The sequence below is a fragment of the Mustela nivalis genome (assembly GCF_964662115.1).
Source record: "Mustela nivalis genome assembly, chromosome: 14".
Classification (NCBI taxonomy): domain Eukaryota; kingdom Metazoa; phylum Chordata; class Mammalia; order Carnivora; family Mustelidae; genus Mustela; species Mustela nivalis.
Window position 1 is genome coordinate 30,584,802 of NC_139033.1, and position 19,709 is coordinate 30,604,510.

Here is a 19,709-nt window from a genome sequence, read left to right on the forward strand (position 1 = left end):
GAGACCCCTTCCTTGTCTGCTGTCACATGCTGCTCACTCCGATCAGCCACACTGGCCATTTTTATTTCCTCGAACATATCAGCCACTCTCAGCTGAAGGTCTCTGCTCTTGCTGTTTTCTGTTTGGAATTTACTTTCCCTGGGTGTCCACTGAGTTCATTCTGTATCTTCCCTTGGACTTTATAAAAAATACAAAAGTATTTTGTCAGTAAAGCTGACCACTCTTTAAAAAAAAAAAAAATAACCTCTCTATTGATACTCTTTATTGCCATCCCCTTGTGTATTTTTCTCTGCATGATTTATCAGTTTCTGAAACACTCTTTATTTGTATCTATTTGATTTTCCCTGTGTCCCCTACTGGGTGTGAGCTCCATTGTACCCTTGGTGTTTTACTCCATCTACAATTTCAGCTAATACTCCTGTTGCCTAACTTACTCTGCTCAGGATTTCCATCACAAAGACCGAACTGATAAAATATGAGGACAGACATTTGCGAGCACTCTTGCAACGTCTAGGTCACTGATTCTCAAGGTGTTGTCTTCAGCCCACCAAGGTTCTCCTGAGTGGCCCTAAAGAGATAGGTCATAATTTCCTTAGAAATTTCTATACCATTAAATTGTGCCTAGAAACCTTTTGCACCACTATTAGTACTATTATCTAAATAGATTTGGTATTTATAAACTAAAGTTAGGATGTGGTTATTATTGGTGGATTCTAACTCAGCATTCAATAAGAAACATGGTTGCCATGAAACAGCACAGTATTTTTGCCAACCTCTTGTGCCATATATGTGCATGCAATTAACTGAAAATCATACCATCTTTCAGAAAGGATCTATACTGTCAGTGATGGTTTGAGCTTTTCAGAATATTCAATTATTGCTACTCATTTCACAATGATCTTACTGTTAATTTATCTTCATCACTATCAATTTACTTTTCCTCTGGTTTATTTACTTGGGGGGATTAGTTGCCTAATAATATTAAACTGTTCGGGGCACCTGGGTGGCTCAGTGGTTTAAAGCCTCTGCCTTCAGCTCAGGTCATGATCTCAGGGTCGTGGGATCGAGCCCCGCATCGGGCTTTCTGCTCAGCAAGGTGCTTGCTTCCTCCTCTCTCTCTCTCTGCCTGCCTCTCTGTCTACTTGTGATCTCTGTCAAATAAATAAATAAAATCTTAAAAAATATATATTAAACTGTTCATGCATTGCGCTCAAAATAAGACCTACCTATTTCCTCTTTGCTAGAGTACACACAGTGGATCTTCCATCCCTATTTGTGAACCCACCTGCTCACTAAAATGTGTTTGTTCATGGTCATTCATGGACACGTGCAGAGCAGCAAAAACATGCAGTCTCCTTGTCCATCCGTACCCAACACTCTGCCTTCCTGTTTCAGCTCTCAGATGGTAAAATGCACTCTTCCAAGTCTATGTAATACCATATATTCACATTTTTATGCTTTTTATTGGCACTTTTGCTGTTAAAAGTACAGCCCCCCACACCCCATGTATTGCTGAAGTGCTTGCTCTCCACTATTAGCTAGAAGGCAAAGGTGGCTAAGGTGCCTTAGGGGGGAAAAAAAAAAAACAACACTTGTGTTAGTTAAGCTTTGTCAAGGCATGACTTACAGTGCCATTGGCCATGTGTTCAATCCTAACAGATCATGGCTCATCCATCTCTCTCTCTCTTCCTCTCTCTCTAGATCTCTTTAAACAAAAACACATAAAATTATGTGTTGATGACAGGATGGAAATGTGACCAGAGCCTAACAAGAACCGAATCCTTTATTTCCCCCAGGAGCAATGGCTCAGTATTTTCTAATTCAGTGTTCATGGCAATTTTATGGAACATAATTAGCATAAATAATAAGAATTAACTGAACATGCAAAACCACTCAAAAAAAAAAAAATAAAAAAACATGCGGGCGCCTGGGTGGCTCAGTGGGTTAAGCCTCTGCCTTCAGCTCAGGTCATGATCTCAGGGTCCTGGGGTCAAGTCCCACATCGGGCTCTCTGCTCAGCAGGGGGCCTGCTTCCCTTCCTCTCTCTGTGATCTCTTCCCTTCCTCTCTCCTACTGTGATCTCTCTCTGTCAAATAAATAAATAAAATCTTAAAAAAAAAAACATGCAAAAACAGAAAATTCTGTCCAGTTTAAAACTTCTATTATCCTTAAATTCCATTTCTACCTACAGACAAAAATCAACCAAGAGAAGAGGAAAAAGTTCCTTTGCCCTATTGAAGAAAGTAGTTCTTCCTCTTAAATGTCAGATATTAAAATGTGGCAGAAGAAGTGTAAGGAAAAGGAAACTAGAGGGAAGAGAGAAAAGGAAGTGGGAAAAGTAAAAGTAAAAAGAGCTTGAACTGCTTATTCTATTTTGTATCTCCTTCCTTCTGAAATCACTACCTTCTAAAACATCTGAAAGGCTGACTTGTAAACACAAAATTATTTTTTCTCCAGCAAAATTGCTCTGAACTTGTACCAAGAAACCACATTCAAATAGTACATAAAATGCTTATAGTAAAAATAGTTATCATATGCACATTTGCATATATTTGCATAAAATTTATATGTATGGTCAGATTATATTAGGCTATTTTAGAGAAAAATTTAAAAGTTTTATTAACCTGACTTCTTACCTAAATCAATGTTTCTCTTCTCAGTTTTTTTTTTTTTAATCATCTACTGTCATTGCCATAAAATTCAGCACATCAGGCATATATAAGAAAACGAATGGTTGAACAGGGCCAACTGGAGTAAAGGGTACTAAATAGCACCATCCAATCTGAGGATTCAATGTCAATTTTCTGATAAAATGTCAATGGTGTAGGCATGAGAGAGAATTAAAGCTTGGCCGATGTTCCTTCCAGAACAGTGAAAGAGGCTGTCAATTCTTCCCATTCTATCACATCTTAAGCAGTTCTTTGCTTGTACTTTCTTTTAGCTCCACTGACTTCCAGAAAGTATTGGTGAGGACCACTTGTGACTCAAATCGAGACCATACTAGTGCAGCTGAATCAGTATTAGAGATAGAGGGAAAGTTCTTATATTTGCCTCTGCCAAAAGGCTGTGCATAATGGAAAGCAAGTAAGGCAGTTAAGGGCATACAATGTAAGGATAAACTCACTTTCAGTTTTAGGTAAGTACAAACGCTGTCCTTGGTTTCCCTGAGAGCAAGAGCTTCCCTAAGGATGAGGCACTGAGGGCACAACATTTAAAGAGGTACTCATGCTCAGTCACGTGAGTTCTGATGAGTTGAGTAAAAAAAAAAATGAAGGATGGCACATATTCTCGGGAACCAAATTAAACCAGTTTTCTTTGTGCAGGTCTATGTTAATTCCATGTAATGTGCTATTGAATCAGCCCAGCACCAGTGCTTGATAAAAATGACAAACACTTAGCTATAGCATTATATGGTAGATCAGCATAAAGTAAATACAAAGGAAAAGTTATCGACTCCCTGAAAAATACAGATTAAAATCACTGAATGGCTGCTGACACCTTTCAGTGAGATTTAATCAAAAGCAAAACAAATATGAGTAAAGAATTGTTTCTCTAATCAGACATTGCTACAAATCCAACAAAAGGGACACTTGAATAGTCTTGTGTATATTTATTTTTACATTAATGTGTCATATTTTATGTACTTATTTTTAAGTTGAATAATCACTAGACTCTGGTGGTGGGTAGGAGCAGGGTATGATTTACCAGAATTCTCGCATCATATATGGCAGGGGATAAAGGAAAAAGAAATTACCCTAGGGTATAAGGTCAATCTGTAGTGAAAAGCTTGTGAAGCCAGAATGCTACTCTCTCCACTCAACTAGATGCCTGAATTTGGATGGATAAAACATAACTTATCCATCTGAATGGATAAACTTGCTCCAGGCTGAGAAGTGTTTCTTTTCACCTATAAGCTAGCCTCACTGCAAACATCATACAATAAGCATCCTGTGAGTTTTGGGGAGGGTTTAGCATTCATTTTATCTAGAAACCTTGTGGTTTTTCATGGTCAAATTGTACAGAATTTGCCCTAAACTTCACACAGCTTTCATTCGGATGGAGTGAACAGACATGATTATTTTTGTACTTGAAAAAAATACTTAGCTACGGCAGCATTTCCTCAGCTTTACATTGTAGAAGTCTATTTAAGGACATCCTTCTCCCTTTGAATCACATATTCTTTGGATGATTTTTTTCAACATCTTGTCTTTCTTTTTTTTTTGTTTTCTAATTTTAAAAAGGGGGGGTGGGAAATAACCTCAGGCCTTCATTTTCCCTCTGGGTTTTTTTTTTTTTTTAATTATATTCTAGAATACCTGCCTGCCTGAACAGACTCCTTTGCAATAGCAATTCCTAAAAGCTAGCAGTATTTCCGAATATGAATGCTGTCTGTCCCACCTCTTGTGCATTGGTGAAACTATCAGAATTGTAAAATATTTGGTTTCTCTTTATTTATCTAATAACATGAAGGGAAAAATACCTGTTTAAATAAATACTGAAATTATATCAAGATATTCTTTCAAAGTGTCAGAATTTTACTACTCCAAAAATGTTCTGCAAGCAACACTAATTCCCAATCGTTAGGCTGGCGATATTTAAAAAGAGTTCCATTTTTGGAACTAAAGTGAATTAGTCAAACTCAGTTTCTGAATTCAAAACTCGATGAGTACAGAATGCGCAAACCCAAGTAACAGGTTTCAGCCAAACTTCAGAGAAAATAAAGATGAATTTCAGACCTAAGGTATAGTCTTGAAAAAAAAAAAAAAAAAAAAGCTAGCAGAGATTAACAAGCAATCTCATTTATTTAGTTCTATTAAGCATCACTGTTATTCAGTAGAATCCTAATGATACTGGAATCTCCTGGCTCCTTGGAAACTCTCAAAATGTCATTAGCTTTCTGGATTTAGAAAGCATTTGAGAATAAAGCAATCCTCTGTGTGTACATGTGTGTGCTCTGCCCTTTCCACAAGTGGTTTGAAAAGATGCCTTATGTAATTTTAAATCTGACTTGATCCTGAATGTATAATATTTAAAACAACAGCGAAATCCTGAAAGCATTTTTATGGTACATATCAAAGTATTACTTACTAATAATTACCAAAAGAAAGCATATGTGTTCCAAATTCTGTTCCTACCCTAATATTTCATAAATATAACTAGCAATTATTTTTCCCATCAGAAACAACTTCAAAGTTTAATAATTTATATATTTCAAAGCACTTTAACAAATGTCACCCACTGGAGGTTCTGACTCCCCCCACCATCCCCTTGTGATAACGTAAAAGAATAAGGACAATGTGATGAATCCTGCTTAGGTTTTATCTTTGTTTTCTCCTTAGACTACAGATTGTTTTAAAAAATACATTCTTTAAAATGTAAACACCAGTCTCAGGTTACTTACAGAAAGTAGAAATTGAAAACAGAGTAAAAATATGCATCACTATTATTAACAATCACAGATCATCTTTAATGGATGTTTTCTATGCTACCAACAGGAAGCACTTTACATTTATCTACAACTGTATCACATTATGCCTATTATGAAACCATATGAACAGAGATTAAGCCGACAGAAACATTAATTTCTAACTAAATGATGATGCTGAGATTCACACTCAGATCTTCCTGATTTATGAACCTGAGGTATGGTTTAACAGCGAGGCTAAACTACCTTTCCGTGCACTTGTGAAATCTACCAATTCATTACCATTCATACTAGGTAATAAATCTAAACACGACCATGAAACATATAAACGGGGGCATCATTTCCAATTCCCTATGAGAAAATAGAACAAAAACATTTCCATCCTACTCTGTAAAGCCATTACTTTTAGGGTCTAATCTCAGTTATTTTTTATTTTCTACATGTTTATCAGAAAGCTGAAATATTCCTTCTATCTTTAGTACTGACCACTCCAGACAGCTCTAAAGTGGCCTATCTCCTACCCTCAACCTCTTCTTTTTCTTTCTTTCTTCCTTCTTCTGGGTTTAAGGTAGATTTTAAAGCAGGGTCAGGCCATCTTAGGAATTACAGAGATGTCAAAATCCATGACCACGGGTCATCAGGGTGGGAGATCATTCAGATCAGGCCTGTCTCTCGGGTCTCACCTCTTTCCAGCAGACTGTATCCTGGAAATGGTCTGAGAATGGGTGGTATCTTTAGGCACTCCCAATGACAACCCTAAGGAAATGGTGCTCACTTGGGTGCATCAGATTTAGCAGCATGAGGAAAATGCCACGTCCTGGTACCATAGCTGTGGGGCACCTTAACAATGTGATAGGCTGTCTCTCTGCCTGGAATTTAGGAAAGAGATTGTTGTAACTCCTATAACCAAAGAAGAATGCAGAGACTCCTCAAGGGGAAGGTACAAGAAAGCCGATATGGGCAACCCGTGAGGAAGTATTCCATGTGCTGTGAAAGGAGAGTTGCTAGGCTCCTCCTCTAATATTTTTCTGAGGAAAACATTATTTGGAGAGATCAATTTTAGCTTTTCTAGATAATATTCAATTTTATGATAGCTTCCTTATATGTATTCACTATTTTATGATCAGATATATTTAATTTCAAACCCCAAATTTTTGTGTTGTTTTCCTCAAGAGATGATAATAGTGCTATAATAATAATACTAATAATGATAAGTAATGTAGTTATGGCTCATTTTAACAGCAGAATTCATACCGAGGGAAATAAAAATCTCCATTTATCTTGTTTTGAAATGACTGGCTCAGTTATAAATTCGTGAAGTTTAATCCTGATTGTCATATTTTGAGACACTGAGAAATAAGCACAGATAAGTATGAGGAAAATTCTGGACATCATATCATAAATGAAATGTTTGAGATAAAGTTAATCTTTTTGCCATTATTTAAAATGGGGGGGTGCAAAATACCTGCCTTCAAATATTTTATTTTTTAATGCTTTATTTTTTTATTGGGGGGAGCTCAGTGGGGGGGGGGGGTTGGGGAGGGACAGGGGAAGAGAGAGAATCTCAAGCAGACTCCCCACAGAGCACAGAGCTCAATGCAGAGTTCTGTTCCAGGACTTTGAGATCATGACCTGAGCTGAAACCTAGAATCAGATGTGTAACTGAGTCACCAGATACCCCACCCTCATATATTTTAAAAGCCACATATAATTTAAGTTCCTAAAAGTTAGAGTTGTCCTGAAAATACTGTTTGTTGTCCTAAACTCTTCTCACCACACCTCACAGGCATGAGAGTTTCCTGTGCATTTACTGGCTACCAATCCAGTACATCCAGGCACCATGTTTGTAGTAGACGAGATCTCTTTCCGCATGAACCTCTCTCACTTTTGTACTTCATTTTACGCTTTCATATTAATTCTTTCTTTTCATGCTTGCAACAGCCTTATGAGGTTAACATCATTGTTCCTATTTTACAAGTGAATGAATGAGAAAATAAGTTATTTGTTCAGAGTCACACCACTCTCAAGTGGTACAGCCAGTACTCAACCCCGGTTCACATGACTGAAATGTGTGTTTCTTCCACTATTCCTGCCCCAGCTAAAATAGACGTGGGGCCACCTGATCACCCATCATAGATACTGTGTAAGAATTTCCTAATTCAGAAAGAGATTATAGTGAATGAGCTCTAAACCCCCAAGCTGCTCTAATATCAAAAGTAAGTTTTTAAAAAAGAATATTTTACTTTTTGATAAAAATATTTGATATTCACATAATATTTAGGCTTCCTCATTAAGGAAACATATGATTTGCCCAAAATAAAAAAAAAAACAAACTTTGTGATAATGCATATTTCATAACCAAAATTGCACAAAATTTGTTTTTGCTAAATTCCAAGCGTGGTCATTGCTTGAAAAAATAATAAAAAGAGCTATCCTCTGAAGCAGCTTCAACTCCTTCCTCCTCAAAGCTTCACTTTCTCCCACACATCCTTCAGCTTTGGGTAGAAAGTTAAAAATGGAGTACTGTGAAAAACTAGACTTTGTCAGTGTGCCCAGAGTTTACAGAAGAATCAAACTTAAACATAAGCCAGAAGCCACAGAGAGCGTGAGGAGAGTAACACTAAAAAATATATGTATTACACGAGGTTAATAATTGGAATATTAGTTCCCTATGTTTTTCACCATCAGTTCCACTGTGAAATCTTAATTCGATCTGAAACAGAATGTCCCACTTCCTTGTCACCCTAACCCTGAGTCCTCATTCATTTGTATATATTTTCCACCATCAAGGGACTCACGGTTCCAACAAACGACCCCATCAAGCCGAAAGCGGTCTTGTTTCAGATCATTACATCGCACCACTGCTCTCCAGATTCACTGAACAGAGTGGTTATGCCACAGGTGAAGGTCTACTCGCAAGCATTACAATGATCAATCAAAAAGGTAACTTATCCTTTGCCATAAAGCTTGTATTTTTAATTTCAATGTCAAGCTTTCTCATACCATCCTATCATTTGATACTCATCTTTGTAAAAAGCACATTTCCAAGGCTGTGTATCTGCCATACAATTCAAGGTTCTTTATTTTAGATGTGGCTCTCTATCTCTCTGCAGACTCCGTGTGTGCCTAGCATGACAAATAACTTTCTCCATGTGCTACAGCCATGTGACAGTCCTCACCTAATTCCTTAGCAATCACTTTTAACTGTTGATAACTTCACTTTCCTCATATATAATTACACTGAATCCCAATAACAAACGCACCAGTATCTGCTTCTCCTGAATAAGCAAAATTAGTTAGCTGCCTAAATTCAGCTCTGTTATGATTCAGTTGAGAAAATTATATAAACTCTGTCAAGGATCGAGTGGGTGTGAGATACAGAACTGAGTTTCTCAAATATGTTATGAAAAAGAAAATGCTGACTTTTATTTCTTCATTTCAAACCAAGTGCAGCATGTGTAATCTTTTACTCTCCACACACATTCTGCTCCAGTGTGGACCCTTAAATGACTCACAAATCAGAAAAATCTAATTTAAGTAGAGTTTGACTAATTTCACGAGTGATCATCACAAATCTTTCCAACTCACATCTGTTGAGCATTATGTATGTGTTGTCCAAATCTTGATTGTGTGTTTTCAGTTAAATACCTTAAAACATGTCAGCATTTTAACTAAGAAGATAAGTAAATATTCTAAGGGAAGCATTCTTATCAGATAATTGCACACTGTTTACACACAAAACTTGCTGGGATGATGTTAATCATTTTGGTTCTTGTAATTACCATTCTGGTAACATAGCCCCATCTTGAGAAATTAGTCTTCTGCATTTATCTTAGAGAAGACAGGGATTCTAACTTGACTAGAAACGTAGATGGCCTCGCTATACTGTCTTGTTCCTTTACTCCAACCCCAACACACACACATCTTTGGAGCTCTCTATCTCTGTCTCCTTCACTCTTCTGCTTGTGTAGTGACAGCTCTAAAGATAACTCCCAGGCTTTTGGCCTGAGAAGACCCAAGGCTGGCTGAGTCCAACAGGAGTATTTTCCTGGCCATTCCTTTCCTCTACATGCTGCTTATTGGGATGTGTTCATACCGTCCCTCATACTGAAACAGTAAGGCATGAGCTGCAAAAGTAACTTGCTGACTTAGAGCCTATTTAGCTCCAGGCCTACCTAAAGGTTCCATGGGCCCACAGCAGCTCAGCGGGATAGTGCACTGCAAGGTGCGGCCAGCTACTCACAAAACTCCTTTATCTCTTTTATACCTCCCTCTGCGACGGGCTACTGGTCATCCCACTTGTTGAAAGGTATTTTTTTTTTTCAGTTAAAACTCCTTAAGTATATTGCATATTTCATATACCAAAGATGAGAATGTTTAAAGGATGGCAGTTTTTAAAAAATGGAATAAAAGTCCTAAATACTTTCTTTCCAGATGCTCAATCGTTCCTTCTTTTTGCACACCCTATTCTGAACATTTCAGTTCTACAGTTCATTTTTAATATTTTTGTGTCCTGGCTAAATATCATTAATCTCTGCATTATTACCTCTGCTTATTATTCTGACCATATTCAGCTTCAAGACTTGTTACATTTTACGAAGTAGTATGAAATGATTTGAGAGCCCTGTAAATGTATTTGTTCTTTCTTGAATACATGCCATTTTAAAGGCAAAGGTTTCAAAAACTATGTTAAAAGAGCTTGGCAGTAACACAATGGAATCTGGAATCTGATACTTCACAAGAAACAAACTATTTTTGTAGCCCTAAAACACCTTATTAACATTTTTACAGAAATTCACTTCTCAGAATTGATATAAGCATCCATATTTGCTTTCTCACTCTTCTGAATTATAGCTCTAATGATTGTTCCCTTACTCTACTTATTTTACTTCCAAATGTATCAATAACCTCATTTCTAATAAGAGAACAGCTCCTTTCTAACTCTGAAGATTTAATCAGTATTGACCATGAAACAGAAATTTTATAGCCTCTAAAAGGGATCATTAGGAGAAATTGTCATTACTAAATCTTTTCAAACACTAAATATAATTCTATTCATTGTTTAGATTTCAACTCTCCTGTGACTATATTAAAATGTATGACATTTGATTGCACTCTCTTGAGCTACTTCTACATTAGTGAACTGAGTATCTATTATTTTCTAAAGCAATGTTTATGTACAATTATAAGGTTTAAGTATTTGTGGCACACCTTACAGTGTAAAATGGTTCATTATGTTTTGTAAACAATGGAGGAAAAGCTCTTGTAATTCTAGATCAGTAATCATTTTCTTGGAATCCTGGACTGTAGAGAATATTATTGCTTGGTTCAAAAAAAAAAAATCAATTTCCTTGAAATATACTAAATTGATGTGCTTTGGAGAAATGAGATCAATTACTACATAAAATTATGGACATTAGCTGATGGTATTATAGATTTAAATCTGACCCACGTTTCAGATGAATCCACTCCCTCATCGCTAAAAATGGACAATGGACCATCAGCCAAGAAGCCCCCCTCCAATGAACTACAGTATTTATTCCAATTCATATTGACAGTTTAGCTAATTTTATGCTTCCTTCAAGATTTCAAAATTTTCATATGTATTTTCAGCAGAAGAATCTAGCAGACAGCACCCTAACCAAGCGACCCAAGTCAGCATCACTACTAATGAGTATATCAACATGTGTACCTCCTGACAGAAAGCACTGAGAAGTGCGCATCATCCCTTCTGTGGCATCCTTGGCAAAACTACATCACCTAAAACGTCTCCATTAGGAGGAAATATGAAACTAAGCCAGATTGTAAAATTCGCTACCAAATGGTCAAGAATGACAAGCAAAGGCCGAAGAGCTAGCCCAGACTGGATAAGACTAAGGAGACAAGATAAATATAAGATGTGGTACTGGGGAGGCTCCTATCAGAAAAAGGAATTTATTGTAACAATTGGAATATGTTGAATATTATTTGTTGGCAAATAAACAGTATTATACCAAAGCTCATTTCCCGGTTTAAATAGCAGGTGTCATCATATAACAATACCAGCATTTGGGGAAGCTGGGTTTGGGAACAGTACTCAGCAACATTTTGGAAGTCTGGATTATTGTAAAATAAAATGTCTTAAATGTTTACCTACTTGATCTCTAATTTATAGTGTAAGGATAAAATTTTATTATGCTTTAGAGCATTGCTCAAAATGAGAAACTTGTAAGTAGAACCTAGGGTTTCTGTTTACTGGTGCTTCTACTATATAAAATTTCCCCCAACACAATTTTAAAACACTCTGTCCTACTTTCAAAGAAAGTGATTTTTTTTTTTTTTGCTTTGATTTGAAGATTGTGTAAAAGGATTACGAAATCGCTGAGGTAAACCAGGTATCCTCATGCAACCATTTGTTCATGGATCCAGGAATTAGCTCCCGGTCTTGTCCACCTCCACAGCTGTAGATAATTTGCTACTTCCCAATGTCATCTAGTTACCTGCTTGGCTTATCAAAAAGATTAAATCTTATCAAGGGAAGAGGTGTTTTATTTTGTTAAATCCTCCTATCTAGCACAATACCTATCATAGAATAGGTCCTTGATAAGTATTTGGAAAAGAGAGAAAAAAGGAGAGAGAGAACTCAAGACAGCTTTACAGAATGCAAAGAGAATGGGGGGGGGAGGGATATAACATTAAGCGTATTTATACAAACTACGCTTTCTCTCTGCTGATCGTAATCACTAGGACAGATAATCAATATAAATCGTGCAAAATGATTAGGATGAAATTTCTTCCAATATAGTTCTTATCTATATATGCTTGAACCAGCAAAGGCTCGGTGACTGTCCTGCTATTTATCTAATTCTGTCATTTATCTTGGTGAGTTACAGAGACTGCTGCAATTTCTGCAACTCCGTATCAGCGAGCTCTGCTTATAAAGCTTGTCAAACAATTACAGCGCACTTACTACAGAAAGGCCCGATATCATCCTTTTAGGTTATCTCCTCTCTTCTGCACTTTAAAAACACAGCATGCGTCCAACGTGAAAACACAATGATATACAAGGAACATTACTGTAATATTTGCTTCTCCCACCACCAAATGTACGACAAGTACAATATGTACAAACAAAAACACATGTTAAAGATACAGCATTTTTAAATGCCTTTGATCAACATAATCAGAAAATGTAGGGCTAATCTATACTAGCTAGTTTGACTGTAATTAGGTTGATAACTGTAAGCTAGCTCTCCTCCATCTTAAGCTCTGTAGTCTCACCTGATAACGCCTTTGGTAATTACAACCTTCATTTCTAACCTAAGATAACTTTGAAGAGAAAATGAGCAATATTAAGCTGAATTAATAGTAGGATTTTTTTCATTTTAGTGGCAAAGTCTGACATGTTTTAGTTCCATCTCAGTTTAAAGGAAATAAACAAAGACTCACCAAAGCACATACCCTCCCCAATGTCCATCAAAGACTTTGAATTATTGATTTCATGTGAAGAAAATGCACTTAATACTTTATAGTTACGTTGGAGTATTACAAGAACTAAAAATAACTGCCAAAAGAGTATTTCTAAAAATCTAAACTTATTTGTATCCCATAGAGCTGATCCATGTGCAAATGCTTCTTGAAGCCACAAGGGTTCCGCATTTCTATCAGTAAAGAAAAAAATAGAACAAGGGTTTTCTGAATTTACTCTGGTTATAAAAATAGTATAAAAATGGGCTTTCCATATAAACAGAAGGAAAACAAACTATTCGCTTTCTTCTAAGACTGGAGCCAGCTTTAAGTAATCTATGTATTTATGGGATACCTTTGCATTTTTCCCCTCCCAAATCTACAAAATAGAAATACTACCATGATGAAAATGCTCCTCCCTAAGAAATTAACATTTGTGATTATTTTCTTGTTGTATATTTAATATAAATTTGCCCAGCTAAGGAATCTAATTCAGAACTCAATTTTCAAACACAACCAATTTTCAAGTTGAAAATTTCTGGGGGTACCTGGGTGGTTCAGTGGGTTCAGCATCCGTCTTCAGCTCCAGTCATGATCCTGGGCTCCTGGGATCAGGTCCCATATTGGGCTCCCTGCTCAGTGGGAAGCCTGCTTCTCCCTCTCTCTTGCCCCTCCCCCCATTTGTGTTCTTTCTCCCTTTCTCTACCTCTCATAAATAAATAAAATCTTTTTTAAAAAAAGGAGAAAGTTTCTGGAACACTGAGCATAGCTTCAGTTATCAGGAGACAGAGAATGTCTTGGTAGGCGATATTGCTGCGATGTAATTAAACGCACTGACAAGGTTCACCAACACTTTCCAGCAAGCTTAAACTTTTCTTTCTTTCTTTCTTTTTTTTTTTTTCCATCAAGCTTAGATTTAAAGCAGAATGAATCCCACACTGCATTTCTATATATTTGATTTTGACTGGGGTAACAGGTATAAATTCTCCCTGAACGAGGAGGGAAGAAAGGGGAGTAGCAGAAAAGGCAAGAGTGATGTTAACAGCTAGAGAAGCAGACCTCGGAAGAGGCAGGAAGCACACATTTCAGTGAAAGTAACAGCCCAGAGCGCAGGGATCAGCTGACAGCCCATTATGGTAGGAGAGATGAAAAACACTTAATACCTGGAACAGAGGCCCTGTGGTTCTGTAGACAATTTTTTTTTCTTTTTTTTTGTCAGATGGTTAGGAAACTTAAGTGAGAAATGCCAACGTGAGGAAAAGACTAATCTAGAAAAGTGCATTATGATGCAAAGAGATGGCTAGAAGCTGCTACTTCCTGTGGACTTCAAATGGCCAGTTCAGGAGGCATTAAGTCAAAAAGGAAAAAGCACGGACTCTCCGCCTCATTCTCCCTGTAAAAGGACAAGAAAACAGGCATGGTGGTAATTAAGAAATACTCTTAGGGAATGGTGCACTATTACTCTTTAAAACGGTACTCTGCACGGCATGGTGACTATAGTTCATAATCTTCTACTGCCTGTCTGAAAATTCCCAAGGGAAGAGACCTTAAAAAGTCCTCATAGCAAAAAACAAAACAACAACAACAAAAAACAAAACAAAACAAAAAAAAAAAACACGTAAAAATCTGAGTGTAAGGTGACAGGCATGGACTAGGCTGATTGCAGTGAACATTTCATCATATATACAAATACTGAACCATTATGTTGTATGCCTAAAACTAATACAATGTTATATATCAATTATGCCTCAATTAAAAAAAAATGTTCTGCCACAGTAATGTCTAGTGATTATTTCCTTAAGTGTATATGTTTCAATTCAGCAGTTTATTAGTTGATATCGTAAGAATAAGGTGGGATGCTCATGATGAATGTCAGATTCTAACATAGCCCAGAAGCGCATACCATGAAGGTCTCTTGGTGAGGGTTCTAGAAGACCTCCTGGTCCCCTTCAACAGACTGTTCTGCTTTGGTCTTGACTTATTATGTTAGACAAACCTAGTAAATTGTCTAAAATAATAAGGGCACAGCCTCTTCTGGCCTCATTATCTCCAACATCCTGAAGACCATATTTTATTTACTGTACCGTCATTTAACTGATCTTTTTGCCCACCAGCCATAAATATGATCCCCAAATTCAAAGGTCTTAAAAATCGCAAGTGTCATTTCTCTGACATTAGAATTCAAGATAGAATCATCTGCTTCCTAATCATATTTTTGCCATAGCCTAATCATCTACAGATAAAAACATGCTATATTTCTAAGCACACTCAATGCAGACCATTCTCCTAAGTAACCACAATAAGTTTAAATACTATTTAGTACATAAAATAATGCCTGTTTTCACCTGAAAAATCACAAATACAACACTGGACATATAACACAACAGATCATCCAAATGCGGTCATCTTATAAATATGTAGTAAAGTAGTAAACAGAATGTCTAAGTTAAATGAATGCATGTTCCGAATATTTGATCTCATCTATTCTCAGAAAGAGACCTGAATTATGGGTGTCATTGTTCCCATTTTAGAGATGAGGAAATTAAATTTTAGTAATATTTCACAATTGAACCCAAATTCCACAACTAGTAGGAAGTGGTAGAATCCACAATGAGACTGCAGTCAATTTAACACACACGATAATATCCAGTATGAGATCGAATTAAGCTCTCAAGTTTACCAAGGACATTATATATGTTTTCCAAATTAAATGACTGGATTTTGTCAGGAAGACTAGGAATCCCCCCATCTAATTAGTACAGGTTTAAATACATGACTATCAAAAGTAATGATTGCTTTCCTTCTTTTCTTCCCATGAACATCTGCCTCTCCATTTTTCCACATCTTCATCTAAAACTTTTTTTCTTTTTCTAGGTCTTGTGAACACTTTAAAAAAGGAAAATATATTTATTCTATATAACCCAAGTGACTGAAACTGTACTGAGGTCCAAGTCATTATTGTAGCTATTTATACCGACTACCAGCCTAAGGAGAATCATGTCATCATCTCATATATACAATCTTAAGTATTCAAGTTCTCTGTCAGCTCCTTCCGAGCAAATGTAAATTGTTCCTTTGAAGCCTTTTGTGTCTATAAATTCCCTCTCCATCTCAAATTATTTTACTGTCCTTTTTCTGGACTTGCATGTTTTTGTCTATCAAGGCTTTGTTTTTTGTTTTGTTTCATTTTTAACCTATTTACCATCTTGGACATTCTTTTACTGTGAATGACAGTATTGAACTCCCAATATACAGCCTGCCAAGAGATAAGCACAAACTTGTTTCCTGTCACATAAAATCTACAAAGCAATGGTCTCTAATTGAAAGGAAAGCACAGAATATCTCTTTTACTAATCAAGAAACCACACAATTTCTCTTAGAAAAATAACAACAGCATGGTCTGGTAACTTTATATGCATTTGGAATTTAAGTCACCTAGGGGTATCCATTTCTGTAATTCTAAATGGCATTAAGAGGGATTATTTCAACCTAAGTGTTCTCAATGATGACGCGAAAACTTTAAAATTTAAAATAAAGGTGTTTTGGGCGCCTGGGTGGCTCAGTGGGTTAAGCCGCTGCCTTCAGCTCGGGTCATGATCTCGGGGTCCTGGGATCGAGTCCCGCATCGGGCTCTCTGCTCAGCAGGGAGCCTGCTTCCTCCTCTCTCTCTCTCTCTCTGCCTGCCTCTCTATCTACTTGTGATCTCTGTCTGTCAAATAAATAAATAAATAATCTTTTTTTTTAAAAAAAATAAATAAATAATAAAATAAAATAAAGGTGTTTTTTAAAATTTTAAATTATGGTTATTTCAAAATGCCATCATTCAGGCAACTCCACTTAAAACTAAATTAACTGGAATATTCCAGTGGCCTTTAGAAAACTTTACTTCCCATAAAAGTGTGATCTCACCTCATAACTACTGACTCTATGAATTCATTGTATATACCTATCTACTAAAAAAAAAAGTTTGATGACACTGTTAAATATGTATCAAAAATGAATGAAATTAAGGGCCAGATTCCTAGTTAATAACACTGTGTAATGATCATTGCTCTCACTTTGTTGACAAGCAAATGAATGAGAGAGATGGAGGGAGCACCGCAGAGAAATGCACAGTCTCCGTGATGGGGCTACTGATAAAGGTACAACGGCTATAAAAATCTTACACAAACCCTTGTGTGCTTACATATCCTTTCTTTGGGGCAGAAAATGCTATCACTGGGCCACAAAAACATGGTAATCCACACCCTAGAACCTCTACTGGTTCAGGTCCCCAACTATTTATAATACAGCATCAGTCAGTATTTATAAACTATAGGAACATCAAAGGAATATAATAATAAAGATTACTTTGACTTCTGTAGATACCCATCAACAAAAACAGAGTTTTCACTCCTCCTTAAGATGTATTCAAATGAAACAATGACCCATGGAATAAACAGCAAAGATTCTTCAGGCATTCAAAGTGGAAAATTCACTCATGGATAAATGCACCACCAGTTTGCTGTGTTTCATTTTATCAGGAAGAGACGCAGAACACTGACCAAGGGAAGAGCAGAAAGGCAGAGAGAGAGATCTCACTGGTGTGTGCTACTTAGAAACCCTTTACCAGTACTCCGTGCTAATCTGAGAAATTTGGGGAAAATCTTTACATAATCAAACCTGAAGTAGATTAAAGACTGGGAACAGGATACAATGATGGTAGGGCCATGCTCTTTCAAAAGACCCTTCAGTGCAGAAAGCACGTGAGTAGAAATCCGCCCCCCAGATATTCAGATAGAAAGAAGCTGTGAAAGAAAAAAAAAAAAATTCCAATTGGCCCCCAAACATGCACCACCAACTGCCCACGTTTTGTCCGATATCAATTAGAAACTGACTTCTGTTACCATTCATTTTTAACCAAAAGGAAAAACTGAAAACAACAACAACAACAACAACAAACACAAAACAGATCCGTCAAAACAAGACCAAGACCACCACTAAGAAAAGCGGGTCAGAACTGCTCATAACTGAGGGACGATAGGCTTGATAATTTCACTTTGCAGTATTTAAGTTGCAAGTATCAGAAAAGGATAAATAAGCATAAAGTTAGCATGTGCATCACTTAAATAGGACTCCCCCCAAAAAATAAAGAAGCTAAAAAATCAACTGCCTAGACGTACCCACTACTCTTCATTATAGTGAGTATTCTTGTTCTAATTTTGAAAATAAAAGTTTTACTAATTTGCCACAATCATGGTAAACGAAGCATCTGTAGACTCCTCCTCTCTTTCTAGAAATAAACATCACTCCCTAAGTTATGGCTTCGATGTATGGAGAGCAATCTGGACTATAATTTCAGACTGGTTAGGGCCAAAAACTTCACGAACGATTTCACAGGAGTAATCGTTATGTTCTCCCCAAAGCAAAAACAGCAGTTCTCCAGCCAACCACAAACATTCACAATAATCATTTGTGACTTTTAAAGGCCAAATGCCCTACCTTTCCTACATAGAGAGGGTCTGAACCCATGTATTCCTCCAGCACAAAGAACTGATTCCACACCCAGCTGCGCTTGGTTCGGGACCTCCCTGATTGGAAATAGGGCTTTGATCCGGACCTGGAGAGCTCTGCTTGACTCATCCCAGAGAAACACAGGACAAGCGCTATTAGCTGCAGAAAATGGCAGAACTCCACTTTGCCCAACTTCATCTTTTTTTTTTTCTTTCTTTTTCCTGTGTAAGAAAAAAACCTTGACAAGAGAAAAGGCACAGTTCCAGTTGGCTTAGGAGCTCTTGCCTCCGGCAGGGTGTCCGCTGGGAGTCCAGAGATAATAATTTGCAGAGTGTTCGATTGCGAGGGGTCACCGCTGCTGAATAACCTTCGCCAGAGAATGGTGTGATAGGTACCTAGCAGAACACAAAGAAGAGCTAGTGTCAGCAACCAAAACGCATCCTCACTTTTAACTTTCCTTTACGAACTTACTGTTGTTTTTCCCAAGATATCATTATTTGCATAATTGTTAAATTATTAATGACAAACTTATACATTTACAATAACTGTTGCCACATGTATAGATCACGAATACTGTTGGGGCAGAATTATCCTCGTTCCATAACACAGTCTCAAAACTTCGGGTTTCTTCCAGGCATTCTATTTGAACATATGGTTTACTTAATACAAATGGAACGACATCCGTTAAAAAATCATTTTAATGCTAGCCTTTATTATTTTTTGCCTTTATATTACAGTCAGTTGCCTTCATTGGTATTAGAATATGAAAGCAAAGCAGCTCAAAGCAGGGATTTAACCAAATGGGAAGGACATATGCTGGTTTAAATCTCTTCTGTGAAACTGTAAAGAGAAATAAAGAGAAGTATGAGGTGATTCAAAACTGGTTGATTGATTCTGAGTCACAGAACACCAGCTGTTTTGATGTGTTCTGATTTGATTGTGATCAGCTGCAAAGCTCAGTAGTCTCCATTTTCCACCCTTCAGACCTATTGTCGTGTCTCCTCTGTAGCATGCCCTTAGGTCACAGTCTGGCTCAAATACCTAGTGAATGTCTTACAGTATGGCCTGTGCATAGTAGGGCCTCCTTCCCTCAGGATATGGAATTGAAGAGATCACTAAAGAGGTGTGAACACTCAACCCTCTTTGTGAGCCCTGTTCACTCTGAGTGTGCACCCAGCATTCCTCTGCAGCAGCATGAAAACAGAACAACTTTTATTCTAAAGTCTACATATTTCAGTAAAGAATTGTTTATGCAAGAGATATAAAACCAGTTATAAAACAAACTTCCAAACCTACCCCAAGACACAGAGGAATAAGAACTTGTGGCAAAAATCTTGTTGAGATC

The 19,709-nt window shown here is 37.0% G+C and overlaps 1 protein-coding gene across 3 annotated transcripts in view; it reads right to left on the reverse strand.

Moving 5' to 3' along the window:
* The window catches only part of CDH7 (cadherin 7), a 123,786-nt gene that overhangs the window by 92,373 nt on the left and 11,704 nt on the right, over positions 1 to 19,709 (reverse strand). For all 3 annotated transcript variants that reach the window (XM_082699287.1, XM_082699286.1, XM_082699288.1), the window contains exon 2: positions 18,353 to 18,759. In XM_082699287.1, the coding sequence (XP_082555413.1) occupies positions 18,353 to 18,562 (210 nt within the window). In that variant the 5' untranslated portion in view covers positions 18,563 to 18,759. The remainder of the gene's footprint in view (positions 1 to 18,352; positions 18,760 to 19,709) is intronic.